Source organism: Ahaetulla prasina, chromosome 1 (assembly GCF_028640845.1).
Source record: "Ahaetulla prasina isolate Xishuangbanna chromosome 1, ASM2864084v1, whole genome shotgun sequence".
NCBI lineage: Eukaryota > Metazoa > Chordata > Lepidosauria > Squamata > Colubridae > Ahaetulla > Ahaetulla prasina.
In genome coordinates, this window is record NC_080539.1 from 434,767 (window position 1) to 452,868 (window position 18,102).

At 55.9% G+C, this 18,102-nt stretch overlaps 2 protein-coding genes across 3 annotated transcripts in view; one reads left to right on the forward strand and one right to left on the reverse strand.

Annotated features, from left to right (window-relative positions):
- The window catches only part of RTN4RL1 (reticulon 4 receptor like 1), a 32,170-nt gene extending 24,161 nt beyond the window's left edge, over positions 1-8,009 (reverse strand). For both annotated transcript variants that reach the window (XR_009152834.1, XM_058164316.1), the window contains exon 1: positions 7,640-8,009. Coding sequence is in view for 1 of the 2 variants with exons in the window: in XM_058164316.1 (XP_058020299.1) it covers positions 7,640-7,652 (13 nt within the window). In the remaining variant the exon portion in view is untranslated. The remainder of the gene's footprint in view (positions 1-7,639) is intronic.
- A 5,509-nt stretch (positions 8,010-13,518) lies between these two features.
- DPH1 (diphthamide biosynthesis 1) overlaps positions 13,519-18,102 on the forward strand; it is a 43,438-nt gene continuing 38,854 nt past the window's right edge. The window contains exon 1 of the mRNA XM_058163906.1: positions 13,519-13,762. Within this exon, the coding sequence (XP_058019889.1) occupies positions 13,534-13,762 (229 nt within the window). The 5' untranslated portion in view covers positions 13,519-13,533. The remainder of the gene's footprint in view (positions 13,763-18,102) is intronic.

The following is an 18,102-nucleotide window of genomic DNA, read 5'->3' on the forward strand; positions in this document are numbered from 1 at the left end:
CATGGGGGGGGGGGAGGGTCAGTTGGAGGGTTGTCAATTCTTGGCACCCCAAGAGGCCCAGGAGCCAAGTTGAAGGCCCTGAACTCATGACAGATAAATCTCATGCCCCCCCAGAAGCCTCCCCTGCGCCCCATGGAGCTCCCCTCTGTGGCCACTTCAGCACCTCAGGCCAGAAGGACCCTTCCTCTTTCCTCCTGTGGTTGGCAGGCTGCTGAGGAGGCTGCGCCCGTCCCTCTTGGTTGCCTTCGTCTGCTTGGAGGCTGCCAATGGGCTAGACCTGCCTTTGCCCCCTGCCCTTGCTGTCTCTCAGCTGCTTGAGCAGAAGGAAAAGGCATGCCATGTCCGTTTGTGGCCAGCAAGAGGCCACACCTGTGGTGCCTGGCCTGTGCTCCAGAACAGTCTACCCATCACAACTGTCTTTGTATTCACTGCCTTCTTCCAGGCAGCCCCTGCTCAGTCCAGGGGATGGGAAGCCAGCTCAGTGCAGAGGCTCAGCCCTCCAACCTCGTTGACCTGGAGGGGGCAAGAGGGAGAAGGCCCCCTTCGTGAGTGCCTCATGGTGGCCCCATGGTGGCCAGGACCTATTTGGCGCAGAAGGCCGGGCTGAGTCAGAGGAGGCTCCTCTCACCTGGCCCAAAGGAAGACAGGTGCCCCTGCCCTGCCTGAGCCTGTCCCTGGGCAAGACAGACGATGGCTGACGGTTTAATCCATTTATAAGCTCTTCATGGCTGGATGACAAATAGTCATATGATGAATATGGTTGAGAACAATTACAAAGACAGAAAAACTAGCTAAGAATTCACACTGGGGAAAGCATCCCCAAATTGCACCGGCCACCATCTCAGTTTATTGCAGTCACTACACAAAGTGGTGTCAGTGGACTTTGGGGGATGGGAAGGCAGAGAGAAGGCCCTCCCTGCAGGGTGGGGCCCTCTGCAATGGAATTGCTGTGGCGATGGCACCTGGAGTAGGCCCATCCTGCCCAAACACCAATCATTAGGGAAAGATTGAGAGGGGGCAGATAATGGACCTGTCAGTCATCAACCTCCTTCCCAACACTTAAGAACAACCGCAGTCAAAAATGACCAAGCCATCACTTCCACCTTGGAAGTCAATTGTTCTATAATTGCTATCCTAATGCATATCCTGCACACCTGGAATACTGCATCCAGTTTTGGTCACCACATTATAGAAAAACATTGAGACTTTGGAAAATGTGCAAAGAAGAGCAATTAAGATGATTAAGGGCCTGGAGACAAGGTTGCAGGAATTGGGTTTGGCTAGTTTAGAGAAAGGAAGGCCTGGGGGTGATAAGATAGAGGCAGTTCTTCCTGCGGATTTGTGTTGATTACAAAAAGGATGTTGAGGCTTTGGGGAAAAATGTGCAAAGAAGAGCAACTAAGATCATTGAAGGTATGGAAACTAAAACATATGAAGAATGATTGCTGGATTTGGGTTTAGGCAGTCTAGAGCAAAGAAGGACTAGGGGTGACTTGACAGTGGTGGTCCAGTAGTTGACGGGTTGCCACAAAGAAAAAGGGGTCAACTTATTTTCCAAAGCACCTGAAGGCAGGACAAGAAGCAATGGATGGAAATTAACCAAGGAGAGAATCAACCTAGAATTAAGGAGAAATTTCCTGACAACAGTGAGAACAATTAATCAGTGGAACAACTTGCCTCCAGAAATTGTGGGTGCTTCATCACTGGAGGTTTTTAAGAAGAGATTGGACAGCCCCTTGTCTGAAATGGTATATAGTCTCCTACTTGAGCAGGGGATTGGACTAAATGACCTCCAATATCCCTTTCAGTTCTATTCTGATTTATGTCCAAATTGATGTGCTACCTAGGCAATGGATGGGGCTAGGAAAGTAGTTCTCAAAACCTTAGTAACTTTTAAGAAGTGTGGACTTCAATTCCCAGAATTCCCCAGCCAGCTGACTGGGGAATTCTGGGAGTTGAAGTCCACATGTCTTAATGTTGCAGAGGTTGAAAAATTCTGGCCTAGGTACAAGACCATCCATTCTGAGAGAACCCTGGCCTCGGATGGGTGAAAGCCAACCACCCCAATGGGGTTGTTATTGCTTTGGAAACTGGCTTCTTGTGTTCAGGAAGGTATTTCCCTTTTATGAAGGTAAGACCAGATGCGCTGCTGGAACTGAACAGCCACTCTGCTGAAAAGGTGAGCAGAGTCTGAGCCTTCTGGAGAGGAAGGGGAGGGAGGGGTTGAGGAGCCGGAGAAGATGGGGCTGGGGGCTGGGCGGGTCCTGTTCTGCTTTCCCAAGACCTGCATCAAGGGAATTAATCAATCAGAATAGAGCTGGAAGGGACCTTGGAGGTCTTCTAGTCCAACCCTCTGCTTAAGCAGGGGACCCTATACCAATTCAGACAAATGGCTGTCCAGTCTCTTCTTAAAGACCTCCAGTGATGGAGCGCCCACAATCTCTGGTGGCAAGTTGTTCCACTAGTTAATTGTCCTCACTGTCGGGAAGTTTCTCCTTAATTCCAGGTTGCTTCTCTCCTGGATTAGTTTCCATCCGTTGCTTCTTCTCCTGCCTTCTGGTGCTTTGGAGAATAGGTTGACCCCTCTCATCTTTGGGGCAGCTCCTCAAATACTGGAACGCCACTATCAAGTCACCCCTAGTTCTTCTTTTCTCTAGACTGGCCAAACCCAATTCCTGCAAATCGTTCTTCATATGTTTTAGTTTCCATGCCTTCAATCTTCTTAGTTGTTCTTCCCTGCACTTTTTCCAAAGTCTCAACATCTTTTTTTGTAATCAACAGAAGTCCACAGGAAGAACTGCAGAAGTGACCCAGAGACTGGCAGGCACAGCTGTGGTTGCAAAGGAGAAGGGGTCCCCTGGTCCCAGGGATGTCCAGCCATGCAAACCAAAAAGCCAGAAGCCCAGGCAGGGCAGCATGGGTAGGAATAGCCTTGTTTGAGTGGCAGCAAGCAGGAGGAGAGAAGAAAAAGGCCTGGGGGGTGGGAGCACTGCAGGATGGCTTTCCTTGACCATGGAGGGGCGAGAGCAGGAGGAGGAGGAGGAGGAGGCATCTCTGCATGAGACACACCCTCTGGCACACAGTCTCCAGGGGCCCGGCTGCTCTGGGCCCGAGAGCCTTGTGTCTCTCGGGGAATCCTGCAGCCTTGTTGCTCCGCAGAGCTGCACAGAAAACAAGGGCGGAGACTCTGAGGGTAGCCGGCCCTAAAGCATGGTGGGGAAGGAAAGACTCTCTAGGCAGGGGCACAGGGAGAGCTTGTGGGGTTCCTGCTCTCTGCCCCCTTTTGCAAAAGGACTCCCCAAGCCCAGGGCCTGGACGGAAACCAGCCTTTGCGGCCCACTTTCCCTCCTTCCAACGGGGTGTTTATTTAGTTTATGGGATATCATACATGGACTTGCAATATATTAACACTTCCCCTAAATAAAGAGCTACCTTCAGATAGGCCATCTAAGAGGCTTCTCTCCCTCCAGGTGGGAGCTTCTACCCTGCCAGCTGTCCTTCTCTTCTCTGTACCTCAGCTAGCCCTGGCAGCATCTCATGGCCGCACCGGGGCTGTTTCCTCTTCCCCTCTAGCCAACCTGGGCCGACCAGGCTTCTAGGCCCTTCGCGTTGGAGCGCCATTTGCAGCAGCTCCAGCCGGTCGGTTCGCCGCCTTTCCCGCCCTGCTCCTTTCCACCCACCCCCCAACCTCTTCACATCCCGCCGTCCAGGCCCCTCTCCATTCAGCCTCGAATCGGCCCTTTCGGCTTCTCTCAGGGGTCGTTGCCCGGGAAGACCCCCCACCCTCGGTCCCCGAAAGCTCCTCAGAGGAGGGTTGCCGTGCATTGGGTCTCGAGCTTCTCCTTCCCCCACTCTAGAGCCTGCCCTTCCTCCCTTCCAGCCCCAGGGAGATGCCGGCGCTTCAGCCCAGCTCCGCCTCTGAGTCCAGGATCAGCGCTGCCGCCGATCTCAGCGTGGGAAACGAGCTCACGGCCAGCCCAGCGGTGTCCCGGGGCACACGCAAAGCGCTTCCCGTCCGTCGTCCGCTTGCCACCAGGCAGCAGAGCCGGGGCTTCCGCAGCTAAGCTGTAGCCTCCCCCACTCCCTGCCGCCGCCTCCAGCCTGCTTTCGGCCGCGTTTCCGCGAAGGGAGGCCCGAGTCCGGGGCAAGCTGGGCAGCCCCGGCGGGTTCCGACCCCAAGAAGCGCCCTTCCGCCCTCATCGGCCAGGCCGCCGAGAAAAACAGCCCCGTGGAGAAGGGCGGGCAGGCGGCCAAGAGGCTCTTCTCAGGTCCGGCGGGAGCGGAGCAACTTTGACCTTGAACCACCTTCCCTCTCCGGGAGCGCCGCCGCCGCCGCTTCCCCACCAGCTTCTCACCGCGGCGAGTTTGCTCGGAAACTGCGCCCCCCAAGCGGCGCCAAAGCACAGCCGTCCCTCGCGGACGCCGCGGACCGAAGGGGCGCCTCGCAGGAAAATGAATCTGGGTTGACGGGATGAGCCGTCTTGCCTGGCGACTCCGGAATCCGGACCTGACTTGGATCCGGGTTGAAATCGGCACCCGACAAATAGCGATGCTTGCAAAGGGGCGCGATTGCAATCCACTTCAAAGGGGGCCAAACCCGGGATAAAAGCCACATGTCCAAGTAACACACAGCTGGGGGGGGGGCTGTCGCGGCGCCCATCACTCTCTGTTTGCAAAACGCCCACCCTCTTTTGATGGAGCTGAATAGGCTGTGCGTTTCAGGGGGGAGGGGCAAACTTCCTTGTCCAGGACCCACCTGTGTCTCCCCCCTCCCCCCGCTGGACCAAAGGGGCTGTGGAGTCCTCCTCAAAGGCCCAGCCCATCAAGCGCTGCTCAGCGGGAGGCCAACCTAGGGCAATAGGGTGCCCTTCTCTCCCTCCCCCCACCCCCACCGTGGCCTTCAAGCATAACTGGTCCTCCCATCCTTGTGATCCCATTCACCACCTTTGAGAGACAATTTTCAGCTGATGCCAAGATCGCTGCACCCCCAGAACTTGGATGCCCTTTAGCAGTCCCCCCACCTTTTGGTTGCGATTTTGGCTCTCGGCCATTTGAACCATGAGCAGAATTAGACTGAACTATAACCCTTATCACACACACACACACACCGTCTAGCCCCAAGCTAAAGGACCAGCCCCTGCCTGAAGAGCTTGCCCTGGTGTGTCCAGCACAAGAGCCTCCTCTCTCCAGCTCTGCTGGGTCCACCAGCCTTCCTTCCTTTCCTATCTCCCTCCGCTGGATGCATAGGCTTCCCACTGAGGCTCCCACTTTACAGATGGGACTAGCCCCCCCCCCCGCTGCTCCACAGGAGAACCCCAGGATCTGAGCCCCCCTCCCCCAGCCTTTAAAGCCCTTTCCTTAAGGCTCTCCTTGCAGGGCACTGTCCGGGGCTCCTTTTGGGGGGAGCAGAGCAGGGGGATCTTGCTTGGCCATCCAGAAGCCAGATCTGGAGGAATCCACTCTCTGGCCCTGTCCGGGCTCCTACCACAGTGACAACACAGCCAAGACCTGCTGGAGGGGAGCTGCTGATTGTTTTTCTCAACCCTTCCCTCTTATATTTTGCTTTTACCTCCTAATCTAAATATTTATTCCCTAACCCTTTCCCACAAAGCCCCAGGCGGCTTGTGATTTATTGTGACTCTGTCTGCAGAGAGGCTTTTTCCTCGCTGTGTTTCAGCTTCAGGATTTACCTCTCCTGCGGTTCCCCCCAAGTGTTGCCATTGAAGTAGGTTGACTCCTCTGCCCCACCTCTCATGCCTCACCATAACAGGCACAGAGGGGCAGGAGTTCGGGCGGGTGTGGGGGGGGAGGTAGCCCTGAGTTTGCCAGGCCAAGGCTACTCAAGTCCAGCCTTCTGCCTCTCACCAAGGCCACCCAGGCACCCCCCCCAGGACGTTCTCAATGGGAAGCCCCAAACCAGCACTTTCCCTTAGCAGCTGGGATGTGGGGCTGCAGTCTGGCACAGGGGAGGAGAGACTTGCTCCCCCACCAGCCTAGTAGCCTCTGGCAGCGGGATCCACCTCAGTGCATTTGTCCAGGATCTTTGAAAACCATGAAATCGCTGGGCAATTCCACACAGAGGCCTCCCATTACACCAAGCTGTCCTGCAAGGCACCTTGTCCTTGCCAGGTGCCTCAAACTCTGATGCCACCCGTTAGGCAGCTATGACCCCTCTGGATTTCTTGGGCCAAAACAGCACCGGCTTCTGGTGGGGGGTGGTTGGCTTTCAGCCACCCATCAAATGTGCCCCTTTCCCACCCCTGTTTCTAGGACATCCGTACAGGGACTGGGCTAGCCTCCATAGGTCACTGGGGCTGCGATGGAAGCCATGAGCAGCGTTGTTTGTATTACTATTATTAGTATTGTTATCACCGCTCAGCTCAAGTATTCCAAGGCTCGCTGGAGCCGGCAGGGCAGCCGGGATAGCCCCAAGACTTACAGGCCCGAGCAAAGGTCCATCTTGCCTCACTGGCCTATCTTTTGGAAACGGGTCACCGCCCTTCTGCCCACGCCCAGGGGGTCGTTCCCTGAGGGGAAAGGGGATGGCCAGAAACTTCGCCCCTACCTTCTTGCGTTTCCACCTCGCCCTAGCTTGTCTTCAGCACTTCGGACTGCTGCTTCGTCGGGCCGAAACCCCGAGCGACAGAAGAGAAAAACAATTGCCGGACGGCTGCTCCCGAGACCCCCGGCCGGTTGTTGCGAGGAGAAAAGAGGCGATCTGAGCAGAACAGTCCACGACCCTCGGGACTGCTTTTCGGTCCGCTCACGCCCGCACCCCGAACTGGCCTGCGCGATTCTCCCGCCGCCCCGCCGCCCCTTCTTCAGACGCACAAAGTAGCTGCACTCGCGCACACACACAGTGGTCCCGGGCCCCCCACCAAAAAAGCAGGCGACCGCGGAGTCGCAAGAACACATAAAACCCCTCGCCCGCCTGTCTGCCCCGCCGGATCACCCTCCCCACCCCCGAGGACCTGGTCTGGGGCTGCCCTCCCGATTAACAGCGGCCCGGCGCCTGCCGGGATCGCGGGCGGGCGTCGCCCCTCAGCCTACTCCAGCTGGAGAAGCTGGGTACGAAGCCCTTTTGGGCAATGCGCAGCGCCGGATTCCCACGGGCACCCAGCAGCTCCGGGGCCCCGGGGAGCAGGCAACGGGTAGACCAGGAGGAAGTGCGCGGGAGGAGGGATCTCCTCTGCCAGCCCCCAGCCCACTTCTAATTCCACGCTCTGGACTGTCCAGGTTAGACTTGCTGCCCCCCTCGGGAGCGACTGCAGTTTCGCTCCGGCCCCTCACAGGAGGCGCTGCTCCGCCCGACCCCCCCCCCGGGATTTACATCACGTGCCCCGCTGCTTTCCGTGGGTCCGCCCGGCCGGAGATAGGGGCCTTCCTCCCGAGGCCGCCGCCGCCGCCGCATCCATGTCCGGCGCTGAGCGGATCAGGGCCCTCGAAGATGCGGGCGCTCTGGAGCCGCGAGGAAAACAGAGGCCGCGGAGCCCGCCGCGCTCGCTAGGCCCCCACTCGCCAGGCCCGGAAAGTTTCCAGGGCCGGTCTCGCCCACTCGCCCCCTGTGCCTGCAGCCCCTGGTGAAGTTTGGCGGCCGCGGCAGCCCGGCGCCCTCCCAGACGCGGCTCGGCGGACTCACCTTGGCGAAGCATCTTGGAGGCGCGGAGGCGCCGCGGCCGGTCCCGATCCAGCGCTCACAGCAGTGGGCGGCGGCGACGGCGGCGGGGACTGCTGCTAATCCGCCCGCGGGTCGGCGGCGCTCCGGGCAGCGGCATTTCGCGGCCGCAGCTTCTTCGCCTGTGGCCGCGGCGGCTTCCCGGCTCCACTTGGCTAAGTGCCTGGCTGCTCGGGGCCGGCTTCGCTCGGCGGCGCTTTTAGGGGGGAATCCGCCCACTTGGCTGGCGCTGCCTCTCGGCTGGGCGTCTTCCTGCGCCCCCGGCCCTCGGCTCGCCTCTCCCCGCAGCAGCGGCAGCGGCGGCTGGGTAGGGCTGGGCTGGGTTGGGCAGGGCTGGGCAGAGCTCGGCCTCCCCTCCCTCGCAACAGCAGCGCGCCGCCTCCTCCGCTTCGCCTCCGCCTCCTCGCCCGCCTTCCCTGCTGCCCATCGAAAATTTATGAAAGTCTTTTGGAGCGCCGCGCGGCGCCACTCCCCGGAGCTCTCGCGGCTGAGCCAGGCGCAAGAGCGGGCTTGGCGGGGCTCCCGCTCCGGACGCCGAGCTGGGGCTGCGCAAGCGGGTTTAGGGGCCAGTGGCCGCGGGGCGCCAGCGGAGGTCGACTCGGCTCCCTGCAAAGGACCGCCGTCCACACGCGCTCTTTTCGTGGGACTCGAAGTGCCTAGGAGCTGGGGGAGGGCGAGGGGGTCACCGCCTTTCTCTTGGAGAATATTGGGGTGGGTGCGGGATGAGAATGGCGAGCCGAAAGCTTTGATTGACAACCACGGTCGGCATGGTAACGCGGCGGCGAGACCCTCTCCCTTCTTATTGCTATGGAAACCAACCTGAGCCGTCGGACCGCTCCCTCCGCCACACCTTTCGCCGCTGCTGTCACGCGGCCGCCTCCCGCGCTGCCATGGGTGGGAGGGTCAGGGCCAGGAGGGGCGCCTCATTACTTGAAGGGTAGGATTGAGTGCCCAGAGACCTCCGACGCCTGGCTGTCACCTTTCTCATCTTGACCTTTGCTCCGGAGGCCCCAGGTCCAGCTTGCAGGTGCTGTTGGAAGTGAACTGGTGTCTCTTGGTGATGGGGGTCCTAATGAGTCAAGGCCCTGAGCTTTAAGCCCACCACACACCATCCAAAGCCCCCCCCCCAATCCATGGGATGTAGGATCCTTGCTTCAGTTAATCCAAGTGGCTTAGTTTTGGATTGGGGAGGATTGGGTTTACTGGAGAGAAGCCCCAGGCTTTCTCCCACTTCCCCCCATAACTTCTGGCCTGGAGGCTCCATCTCAAGTGTCTGAAGTTCCACTGACCTAGCCGTCTGGCACAGAAGGACCAGCACAGGTGGTTCTACACAGCGCCTGCTTCGCCTTCTCTAGCTTCCATTCGATCTGTACAAGCCATCCTAGGCAGAACTGGCTGATGAGCAGTTGCAGAGGGCAGTTGGGGTGGGTTGAAAGCTGCACTCTCCTCCCTTCCCCACCCACAGCCCCTCTTCAGTTCTTCCAGCCCTGCAACTTTCAGTTTGAAAAGTGGGGGGCCCTAGCTTGGGAAGGGGATTCAAACAGGGAACGTGAACACAAGGAGGCCCATCTCCCACATGTGGCACCCAAAGCCTTCCTGCTTGGGGAAAATATTTCCCCCAGCCCCCAGCCCCCACCCCTCCAGCCTGGGCAGGGCCTGACAAGGGACACCACATCTCAGCCCTGGAAGGTAGGGAGGTCAACCAGCTGGGACTCAGGGAGCCCCTCCCCACACTCCATCTAAATGGAAAAAAGCAGGAAGAGGACATTCCTATGGTAGCCCATGGCTGCATTCACAGGACCACCCCCAGCCCCACCCTGAGTGGCTGCTTTGAGGGGGGTTGGGCTCACTTGCTTCATATGTGCAGAGACCCCCTATAATGTATTTAGGTTCGATGTACACCCAACTCAGATCCCTTCAGGAACTGGGAGATGTGAGAATGCAGCCACGATTCATCCCAGGAGTCACCACTTGAGCTCCTCCTCACCCCTTAGGGTGGGCATGGGAATGAAGAGGGGAGGGATTTCTGCAAAAGCTTCATCCTCCGGTTGCTTTGGGGAGTAGGGAGAGCAATACTGAACAGGCCTAAGTAGCCCAGAATCCACTCCCACCAGGGCCAGCCCACCTCTTGGCCAGGTGGAGGCCTGTGTGTGGTGGTCCATGCCATCTGCCACGTAAAGGGCACCAGCATTTAGCAGCCTCGGGAAAGGAGAAGCCCTTTTGAAGCCCTCCTGCTTTTGCCCCTGCTGGGCTCTGGGATTCAAGCTTCCTGCCAGGAAGTAGCAGAAAGACCTCTGATTCCTAGGTCAAAGAGTGACTGTCCACCTTATGGTGAGGCATAAGAGATCTTTTCCCAAGGGGTTTGGAGGTACCTTGTCTCTCCCTTGCATTTTCTGCCCCCAAAGCTTCTACCCAATGATTCCCTGGAGACCCAGTTCCAAAAGTTTAGCCAAGGAAATCAGAGACACACCTCGGGACTGTACGGATCGGGGAATCCATGGCTTGTTGCCCTCTTTCCCTCTGCCAAAAGCAGGACGGCCTTTGGAGAGGGACACTGCCGGCTGGCTCTGGAAACCGCCCCCCAACCCAGCTTCTGTGGGTACATGACGAATTAGCCCTTCTGTTCTGCATTGAGGTTGGGGCCAACAGATTGCAACGCACAGCACAGACTGTGTTGTTTTTGTGTTGTTCTCTTCGGAGGAAGGGGGCAGTTCTGGCCCAGATGCCGTCCCAACCGTCTCCCCACTGACCAAGGCAGTCCGGGCTGCTCCTTCCGTGGGGCAGGAGGCAGACATGGATGGGGTGCACTCAGCAGGCCACAGCTGGATTCTCCACCGAGGAGACCTTCCTCTCTTGTGGTGAAGACCCCGTGCCGTCTTTGGCAGAAGCCCTCCAAGATCTGGGTGGGGAAGGGGTTCTTTTGCCCCAGATTAAGCCATGGCCTTAATTGGTCCGCAGGAACCCCTTGGTTCAACCCCCGCCATGTGGGTGGTCTTAGCAGGTGGGGATCAGGCAGCCTGGGTGGGGGGAAGGTGCTTCCTTGGCCAAGGTGAAATGAAGTGTCCCACAAGTGGCTCCCCTCTCTCATCATCCCCCAAGCTCCTCCAGGAGGGGGAGGACAGCCGTGATGAGTGGGAGCTGCCAACTTGTGGGAGCTGGAAGCAGAGCCAAACCCACAGGCTGCCCAGCCCTAGAGAGGTGTTGTGAATTACTCAAGCTGCTGAGTAAGAGGAGCAGGGAGGGGGCAGAGCAGCTGCCACTCAACCAGGGAGGGGGAGAGGGGGCAGGCCCACGGGGAGGGGAAGGGTGCATGGAGCATGGCCCAAAACGCCCCAAAGGGGGCAGCCGGCATGGAGAGGCAGCTGCTCTGGCAGGTAGGCTCAGAGTGGGGGGAGCACAGGGGAGCCCTACTTCAGGGAGGCTGGTTGTGCCCAACTTTGGCCAGGGCAAAGAGGGAAGGAATACAGGCTGCCCCCTTTGGTTTGGGGGAGGGGAAACAAGTGGATTGTCCAAAGGAGAGAACAGCTTATAACAAAGAAGAGAGAGAGGGAGAGGGACAGACAGAAAGATCACCTTCAGCAGGCCAAGTTCTACCTGGATAAACAGGTGAGGCAGCAGCAGGTAAATCTCCTGAACTACAGGCTGGCCCTGAGGACACTGCGGGAGGGGGGAATCTGGGGTGGAAGGAAGGGCCATGTATCTCCTCCCCACCCCAGCCCCTGCATGAAAGAGGGACGCAGCCATCAGCTGTGGGGGCTCTGCTTATTCATGGAGCTCCTGCAGAAATCCTGGATGCCCCCTTCTCTTCCCTGCTCCAATTTTGTTCGCCTGTTTTCAGAGGGGCAGGAGAAAATGCTTTCTCTGGGCTGGGAGCACCTCCTCTCCTCCTCCTCTGGACATGCCAGGCTTGCCACGCTGTACTGGCAATTAGATTTCCCCTGGTACCGCTTGTGGGTGGCCTGGCTCCCAAGCTCCTATTTGCAGGGTGGCAGCAGGGTGGCTCCAGTGTAGCAAAGCAGGAGGGCTGGACCCCTGGCAGCCAGGCCTGGAATGCCCCCTCCCCGCTGTCCTTGTCAGGGAAAGTCAACTGAGGTCAGGGGTGTCCTCATGCCCTCCAAGGGTCTCTACAGAACCTTTGGCCTGACTGTCAAGGAAACATCAAGGAATTCTGACAGCCCGGATGGTTTTTTGCTGAGCCTGGCTGATTTGCAATCTCCGAGCTTCACCCCAAATGATATTTCTGAGCCCTCAGGATGTGAAATGCAATGCCAGCCGCATGTACCTCATTCTCACCCTCCCTTTGAGCACATAAAGCCAGACCCCCCAATTATTAATGCTACCTTTATATGTCATCCAGCTGCCTAGCTGCCAACTGCATGGCACAGGGCCTGATTAACTGAGGGACGCCTGTCTCCCATGGCGTCTTCCCTGCAGTTTGAAGCTGAGGCGGCCGGTGCCCCCCGTATCCCTTTGGTTAAACAGCACCATACTTTGGGGCCCTGGAAGCACCCCTGTTCTGTCACTGGCATGAGGCTCCCCAAGGAATCCAGACAGCTCTCATCCGGTGGCACTCTGGAGGGCCTTAAAGGCCTGTCTCTTCTCCCAGGTTTTGGGGCAGGGGGTTGGCATCCTTGTATACAGGATGTTGCTACATATAATTTCATTTAATATAACTGTCTTTTCCAGAAGAATCTTGGGCAGTTTACAAAATCAATAGAAAAGTAAGGAATTAAACCCACAATGATAGCCAGACCATATTAAGGCACAGACCGTAGATTTAATGAAAAAAACAGTACAAGGGGCTCAACCAATGAAGCCTCTCCCCCCCCCTCCCCGCACATTAACTCCAAGCCTGGGAAGGTCTTCAAGACTTCCCAAAATCCCAAGCAATTGGACACCGCCTGAATTTTGGGGGAAGAGGGGATGGGGAGAGGGATGCTGTTCTACATGTTTTAGCTGGATTTACCATTTTGTTCTCTATTTTTTTAAAAAAATTGATCCCTTCTTTAGCTTGTTTTTCGTTTCTTCCCGTAGGTATACATATTATATTTTAGTCCGTAATGAGCTGCCCAGAGTTGGCCTGGAATTAGGAAGCGCCTAAATCAAATGAATTACATAAAACATAACCAATCCAAGGGCAAAATAACACTGAGAGGAATCGCCTGGCGGGGTGTGTGTGTGTGTCACAGGTTTGCTGCCTTTGGCCAGAGCTCTTCCAGGACCCCCTTAGGAAAGGTTTCTCCACTCCCCAACCAAGTTCTGCTCAGCTGGTGGAGGTGAGCAAAGCCAGACTGCTTCCCAGCCATGCCTCAGGGACCCTCCATGAAAGGGGTAAAGGCAGGGGGTTGCACTAGAAGACCTCTAAAGTCATTTCCAACCTAGGATTCCAGAGCTTGCAATGTCCAGAGGAAGAATTGGAGACGGATCTCCACCTTGCTTCTCGGGGCAGCTCAACCGGCTCCCCCCATCCCGGGGCTCAGGAAAGAGGGTCTCCCACCCCAAACCTTGCAAAACTGAAGCCTAAAGGTGGGGGGATCTACGCGGGGGGGGGAGGGCAGGGGGCTGGTCTTTGGGATCCCCAGCAAAGGGCCCTTCTCCGCGGATGAGCCGGCCCGGAAGACCCTTTGCCCGCGGGGCCATAGGGAGGGAAGCACCGTCCAGTCCAGCTCCGCCTCTCAAGGAGCCCCCCCAGGCGAGGCCGGCTGGCCGTGGGGTCGCCAGGCTCCCCTCCCCAAAGCCGGGTCGCAGGAGCGAGGGGGAAGTTCAGCCCCCGACCGAACGTCACCCTCTGTGGACGGCCTGCGGGCGGGGACTATGGGAGCTGTAGTCCCCAAGCAGCAGCGGACGCCGCGGGAACGATGGGGGGGGGGGGGCTCAGCCCCGCCTTCTTTCTCGGCGGCCGCGAAGGCGCTCTGCGCACGCTCAGGAACCCGTCGTCTCCGCCCATCGGCGGCTCGGCGCTCCTCTGGCCGGCCTGGCTCCCCGCTCGATTGGCGCTGCCTTGGCGGCTCCACGTGGGCGCGACGGCCATGGCGGCGGCCGGGGAGGGAGGCGGCGGCGGCGGCGGCCCTCATGCTCTGGCGGCGGGTGAGCGGACCCCCGGGGTGGGGGGCGGGAAGGGGAGGGGCGCCCAGGTGGGCCTGTGGAAGGACATGGGGGGAGGGGAGGGGAGGCAGGAGGCTTTATCCCCCTTCCCCAAAGGAAGCCCAAGAATAACAGGATTGGAAGGGACCTTGGAGGTCTTCTAGTCCAGCCCTCTGCTCCAGTGGAGACCCTATTCCAGGGCGTCCAGTCTTGAAACTTTCAGTCTGTGGACTTCAACTCCCAGAATTCCCCAACCGCCCACGTTCCTCCCAACATGCTTGGACATGCTGATTAGAGGCCAGGGAACAATCTAACATTCCCTGCAAATCACCCAGATTCTTAGCCTGTATAGATAACGTGGCATCTTCTCATGCAGACATTCGTGCCCCAAACCAACATTGCTTGTAAGCCGCTCAAGAGTCATTGAGGGTGAGTGGTTGGCCATATAAATCTTAATTCATTAATTCCTGCAAGACCATCAGAACCATATTTATGGCTTTATTCACAGCTCCGTCACATATTCAGTCATATATCCTTGTCCTCAGTTCACGGAGCCATTTACTAAATGCTCCTTTTGTTTTCATTCATGCTTTTGCTGCATGCAGCGGTCAAGTGTTAATTCCATATTCACACACGGAACATGCCACAATTCAAGCTTACACATTTTATTCTGCGTTTTGTCTAAATCGGCCTAAACTCCCCTTCAGGACCCTTCCAGTCGGAATTCTGCAAATGGCTTCCCACTCGTGGGTGGCAAAGTAATAATCCACTTGGAGAGTTTGTGCTCCCTGTTGCTATGCTTCTCTTTGTGTAGGGGAACAAATTAACATTCTTGTAATCATCAGGCACAGACCCAGTTGACGTCTCTCTCACACACACACACACACACTCTTTGAATGTGTCACACGGCGTCTCTGCAAGCAAACCGCATCCATGATTTCAATATTTCTCCAGTTACAGCAAAGACACCTGCAGCCCTTTCAGCTTTCTCATGGCATTTATAATTTTCTTTTTCATCTGTTTCTTCCTTGGATGCTAATATTTATAGCAGGGGTGTCCAACTTTGGCAACTTTAAGACCTGTGGACTTCAGCTCCCAGAATTCCCCAGTAAGCCAGCTGGGGAATTCTGGGAGTTGAAGTCCACAAGTCTTAAAGTTACCAAGTTTGGACATCCTTTATTTATAGCTTTATCTTCAAGTCTGTTTCACCCCCAGTAATTTAATCCACTTGCCATTTTTAATTCTATTTCATTTAGCTAGTGGTGTTTTGCTAAGTTCTTTGTTCCAAATCAGTATTTTATCGCCATCAGAATTGCCCTGCGTTTTCTCTGCCTCTTTTAACTTTCCCCATTTCTTGTTTTCCTTTCCTGTCTTGTGAACTGCTGCCCTCAGCACAGGACCTGAGTGGGCACCAATTGCAGTCTGCCCGTTAGTGATGGGTGTTCTACTCGTTACTTGCCCTGAAAGTTTTTCTTTTCCAGATTCCAGGGAATGTTAAAATGGAGTTGCTTTAACTACCTTTATAAGACTTCGTGTTCACCTAACTCCCCACTGTCCTTGGGATAGAGAATAACAGAGTTGGAAGGGGCCCTGGAGATCTTCTAGTCCAACCCCCTGCTCAAGCAGGAGATTCTAGTCTATATCATAATTTCAGACAAATGGTTGTTCAGTTTCTTCTAAAAAAATTTCCAGTGTTGGAGCATTTACAACTTCTGCAGGCAAGTTGTTCCACTGATTAATTGTTCTAACTGTCAGGAAATTTCTCCTGAGTTCCAGATTGCTTCTCTCCTTGCTTAGTTTCCGTCCATTGCTTCTTGTCCTGCATTCAGGTTCTTTGGAAAATAGGTTGACCCCCTCCTCTTCTCCCTGACAGCCCCTCAAAGCTGCTATCATGTTCCCCCAAGTCCTTCTTTTCATTGGATTAGACAAACCCAATTCCTGCAACTGTTCTTCCTATGTTTTAACCTCCAGCCTCATTGAAGATAATAATAATGATAATAATAATAATAATGATGATAATAATAATAATAATAATAATAATAATAATAATAATAATAATAATAATAATAATATTTTAATTTTTATACCGCCCTTCTCCTGAAGGACTCAGGGCAGTGAACAGCCAAGTAAAACCATACAATATATTACAATAAAAACTATTTAAAAAACTTATTCCATATGGCCTAAATTTAAATATAAAATACATAATATAAAAATAAACCCCATTTAAAAGCAATTAAAACCCTATTAAGCCAGTCCTGCTCGGAAGAATAGGTATGTTTTCAGCTCATGCGAAAATTCGGAGGTCAGGAAGTTGTCAAGTCCTGGGGAAGCTCGTTCCAGAGGTAGGTGCCCCACAGAAGGCTCTCCCCTGGGGTCGCCAGCCGACACTGTTTGGCTGACGGCACCCTGTGGAGACCTCTCTATGGGAGCGTACTGGTCGGTGGGAGGCATGTGGTAGCAGAAGGCGGTCCCGAAGATATCCGGTCCTATGCCATGGGCGCTTTAAAGGTGATAACCAACACCTTGAAGTGCACCGGAAGACCACAGGTAGCCAGTGCAGTCTGCGCAGGATTGATGTTATATGGGAGCCATGAGTGGCTCCCTCTATCACCAGCAGCTGCATTCTGGACCAACTGAAGCCTCGGGTGCTCCCCAAGGGAGCCCCATGTGAGAGCATTGCAGTAGTCCAGGCGAGAAGTGACGAGGGCGTGAGTGACCGTGCATAAGGCATCCCGGTCTAGAAAGGGGCGCAACTGGCGGACCAGGCGAACCTGGTAAAAAGCTCTCCTGGAGACGGTCGCCAAATGATCTTCAAAGGACAACCGTCCATCCAGGAGAACACCCAGATTGCGCACCCTCTCCATTGGGGCCAATGATTCACCCCCAACAGTCAGCCGGTTGCAGCTGACTGTACCGGGGTGGCGGCATCCACAGCCACTCAGTCTTGGAGGGGTTGAGTTTGAGCCTGTTTCTCCCCATCCAGACCTGCACGGCCTCCAAACACCGAGACAACACTTCGACAGCTTCATTGGGGTGGTCAGGGGTGGAAATGTACAGCTGGGTGTCATCCGCGTACAGTTGATAACTCACCCCAAAACCACTGATGACCTCACCCAGCGGCTTCATATAGATGTTGAACAGGAGAGGCGAGAGAACCGACCCCTGTGGCACCCCACAAAGGAGGCGCCTCGAGGTCGATCTCTGCCCCCCTGCCAACACCGTCTGCGATCGGTCGGAGAGATAGGATGAGAACCACCGAAACACGGTGCCTCCCACTCCTAAACTCCCCAACCGTCGCAGCAGGATACCATGGTCGATGGTATCGAAAGCCGCTGAGAGATCTAGGAGAACCAGGGCAGAGGAATAACCCCTATCCCGGGCTCTCCAGAGGTCATCCACCAACGCGACCAAAGCTGTCTCCGTGCTGTACCCGGGTCGGAAACCAGACTGGAACGGGTCTAGATAGACAGATTCCTCCAGGTACTGGGGTAACTGATGTGCCACCACACTCTCAACAACCTTCGCCACAAAGCGAAGGTTGGAGACTGGATGATAGTTACCCAAAACAGCTGGGTCCAGGGAGGGCTTCTTGAGGAGGGGCCTCACCACCACCTCTTTCAAGGCGGTGGGAACAATACCCTCCCCCAAGGAAGCGTTGACAATTCCCTGGAGCCAGCCTCGTGTAACCTCCCGGGTGGCCAGCACCAACCAGGAGGGACATGGGTTCAATAAACATGTGGTGGCATTCAGCCGTCCCAGCAACCTGTCCATGTCCTCGGGAGCCACAGGATCAAACTCCTCCCAGATGGTCTCAACAAGACTAGCCTCTGTCACCTCGCCCAAAACTACCCAATTTTGGTCCAGACTGTCCCGAAGCTGATCAGGGAATTAGATTGAAGAGCAGCCTGTCTCCTCTTTGAATTGGGTTGGTGCGTCGGCAAGGGGGTCGCCGGATTCTCTTTGCCACCACGGACTACCATGGGTCTCCTCTGGCGGTTTCCTTGTCCTTGACTCCTTTGCTGAAGCAGGAGTTGGTTTTCTGGTAAAGAATCAGCCCAGTGGTGCTTCTACATCGGGGTGGGGAACTACGGCCTTTTTAATGACTTCTGACTTCCACTCCCAGAATTCCATTCTGGCTCAGGAATTCTGGGAGTGGAAGTCCACAAGTCATAAAAGGGCCACCATACCCACCACCACCTCTGCTTTACAACAAAGTTAATTCTTGTGCCGTGTGCCCCTCAGCAGAGCCTTTGAAAAGAGAGGGAGAGGCCTTTTCTAAGAAGAGACATGCAGAGAAAGGGCTGCCGTTCTCTGGCTCTGTAAAGGGGCCGCCTGCGTTT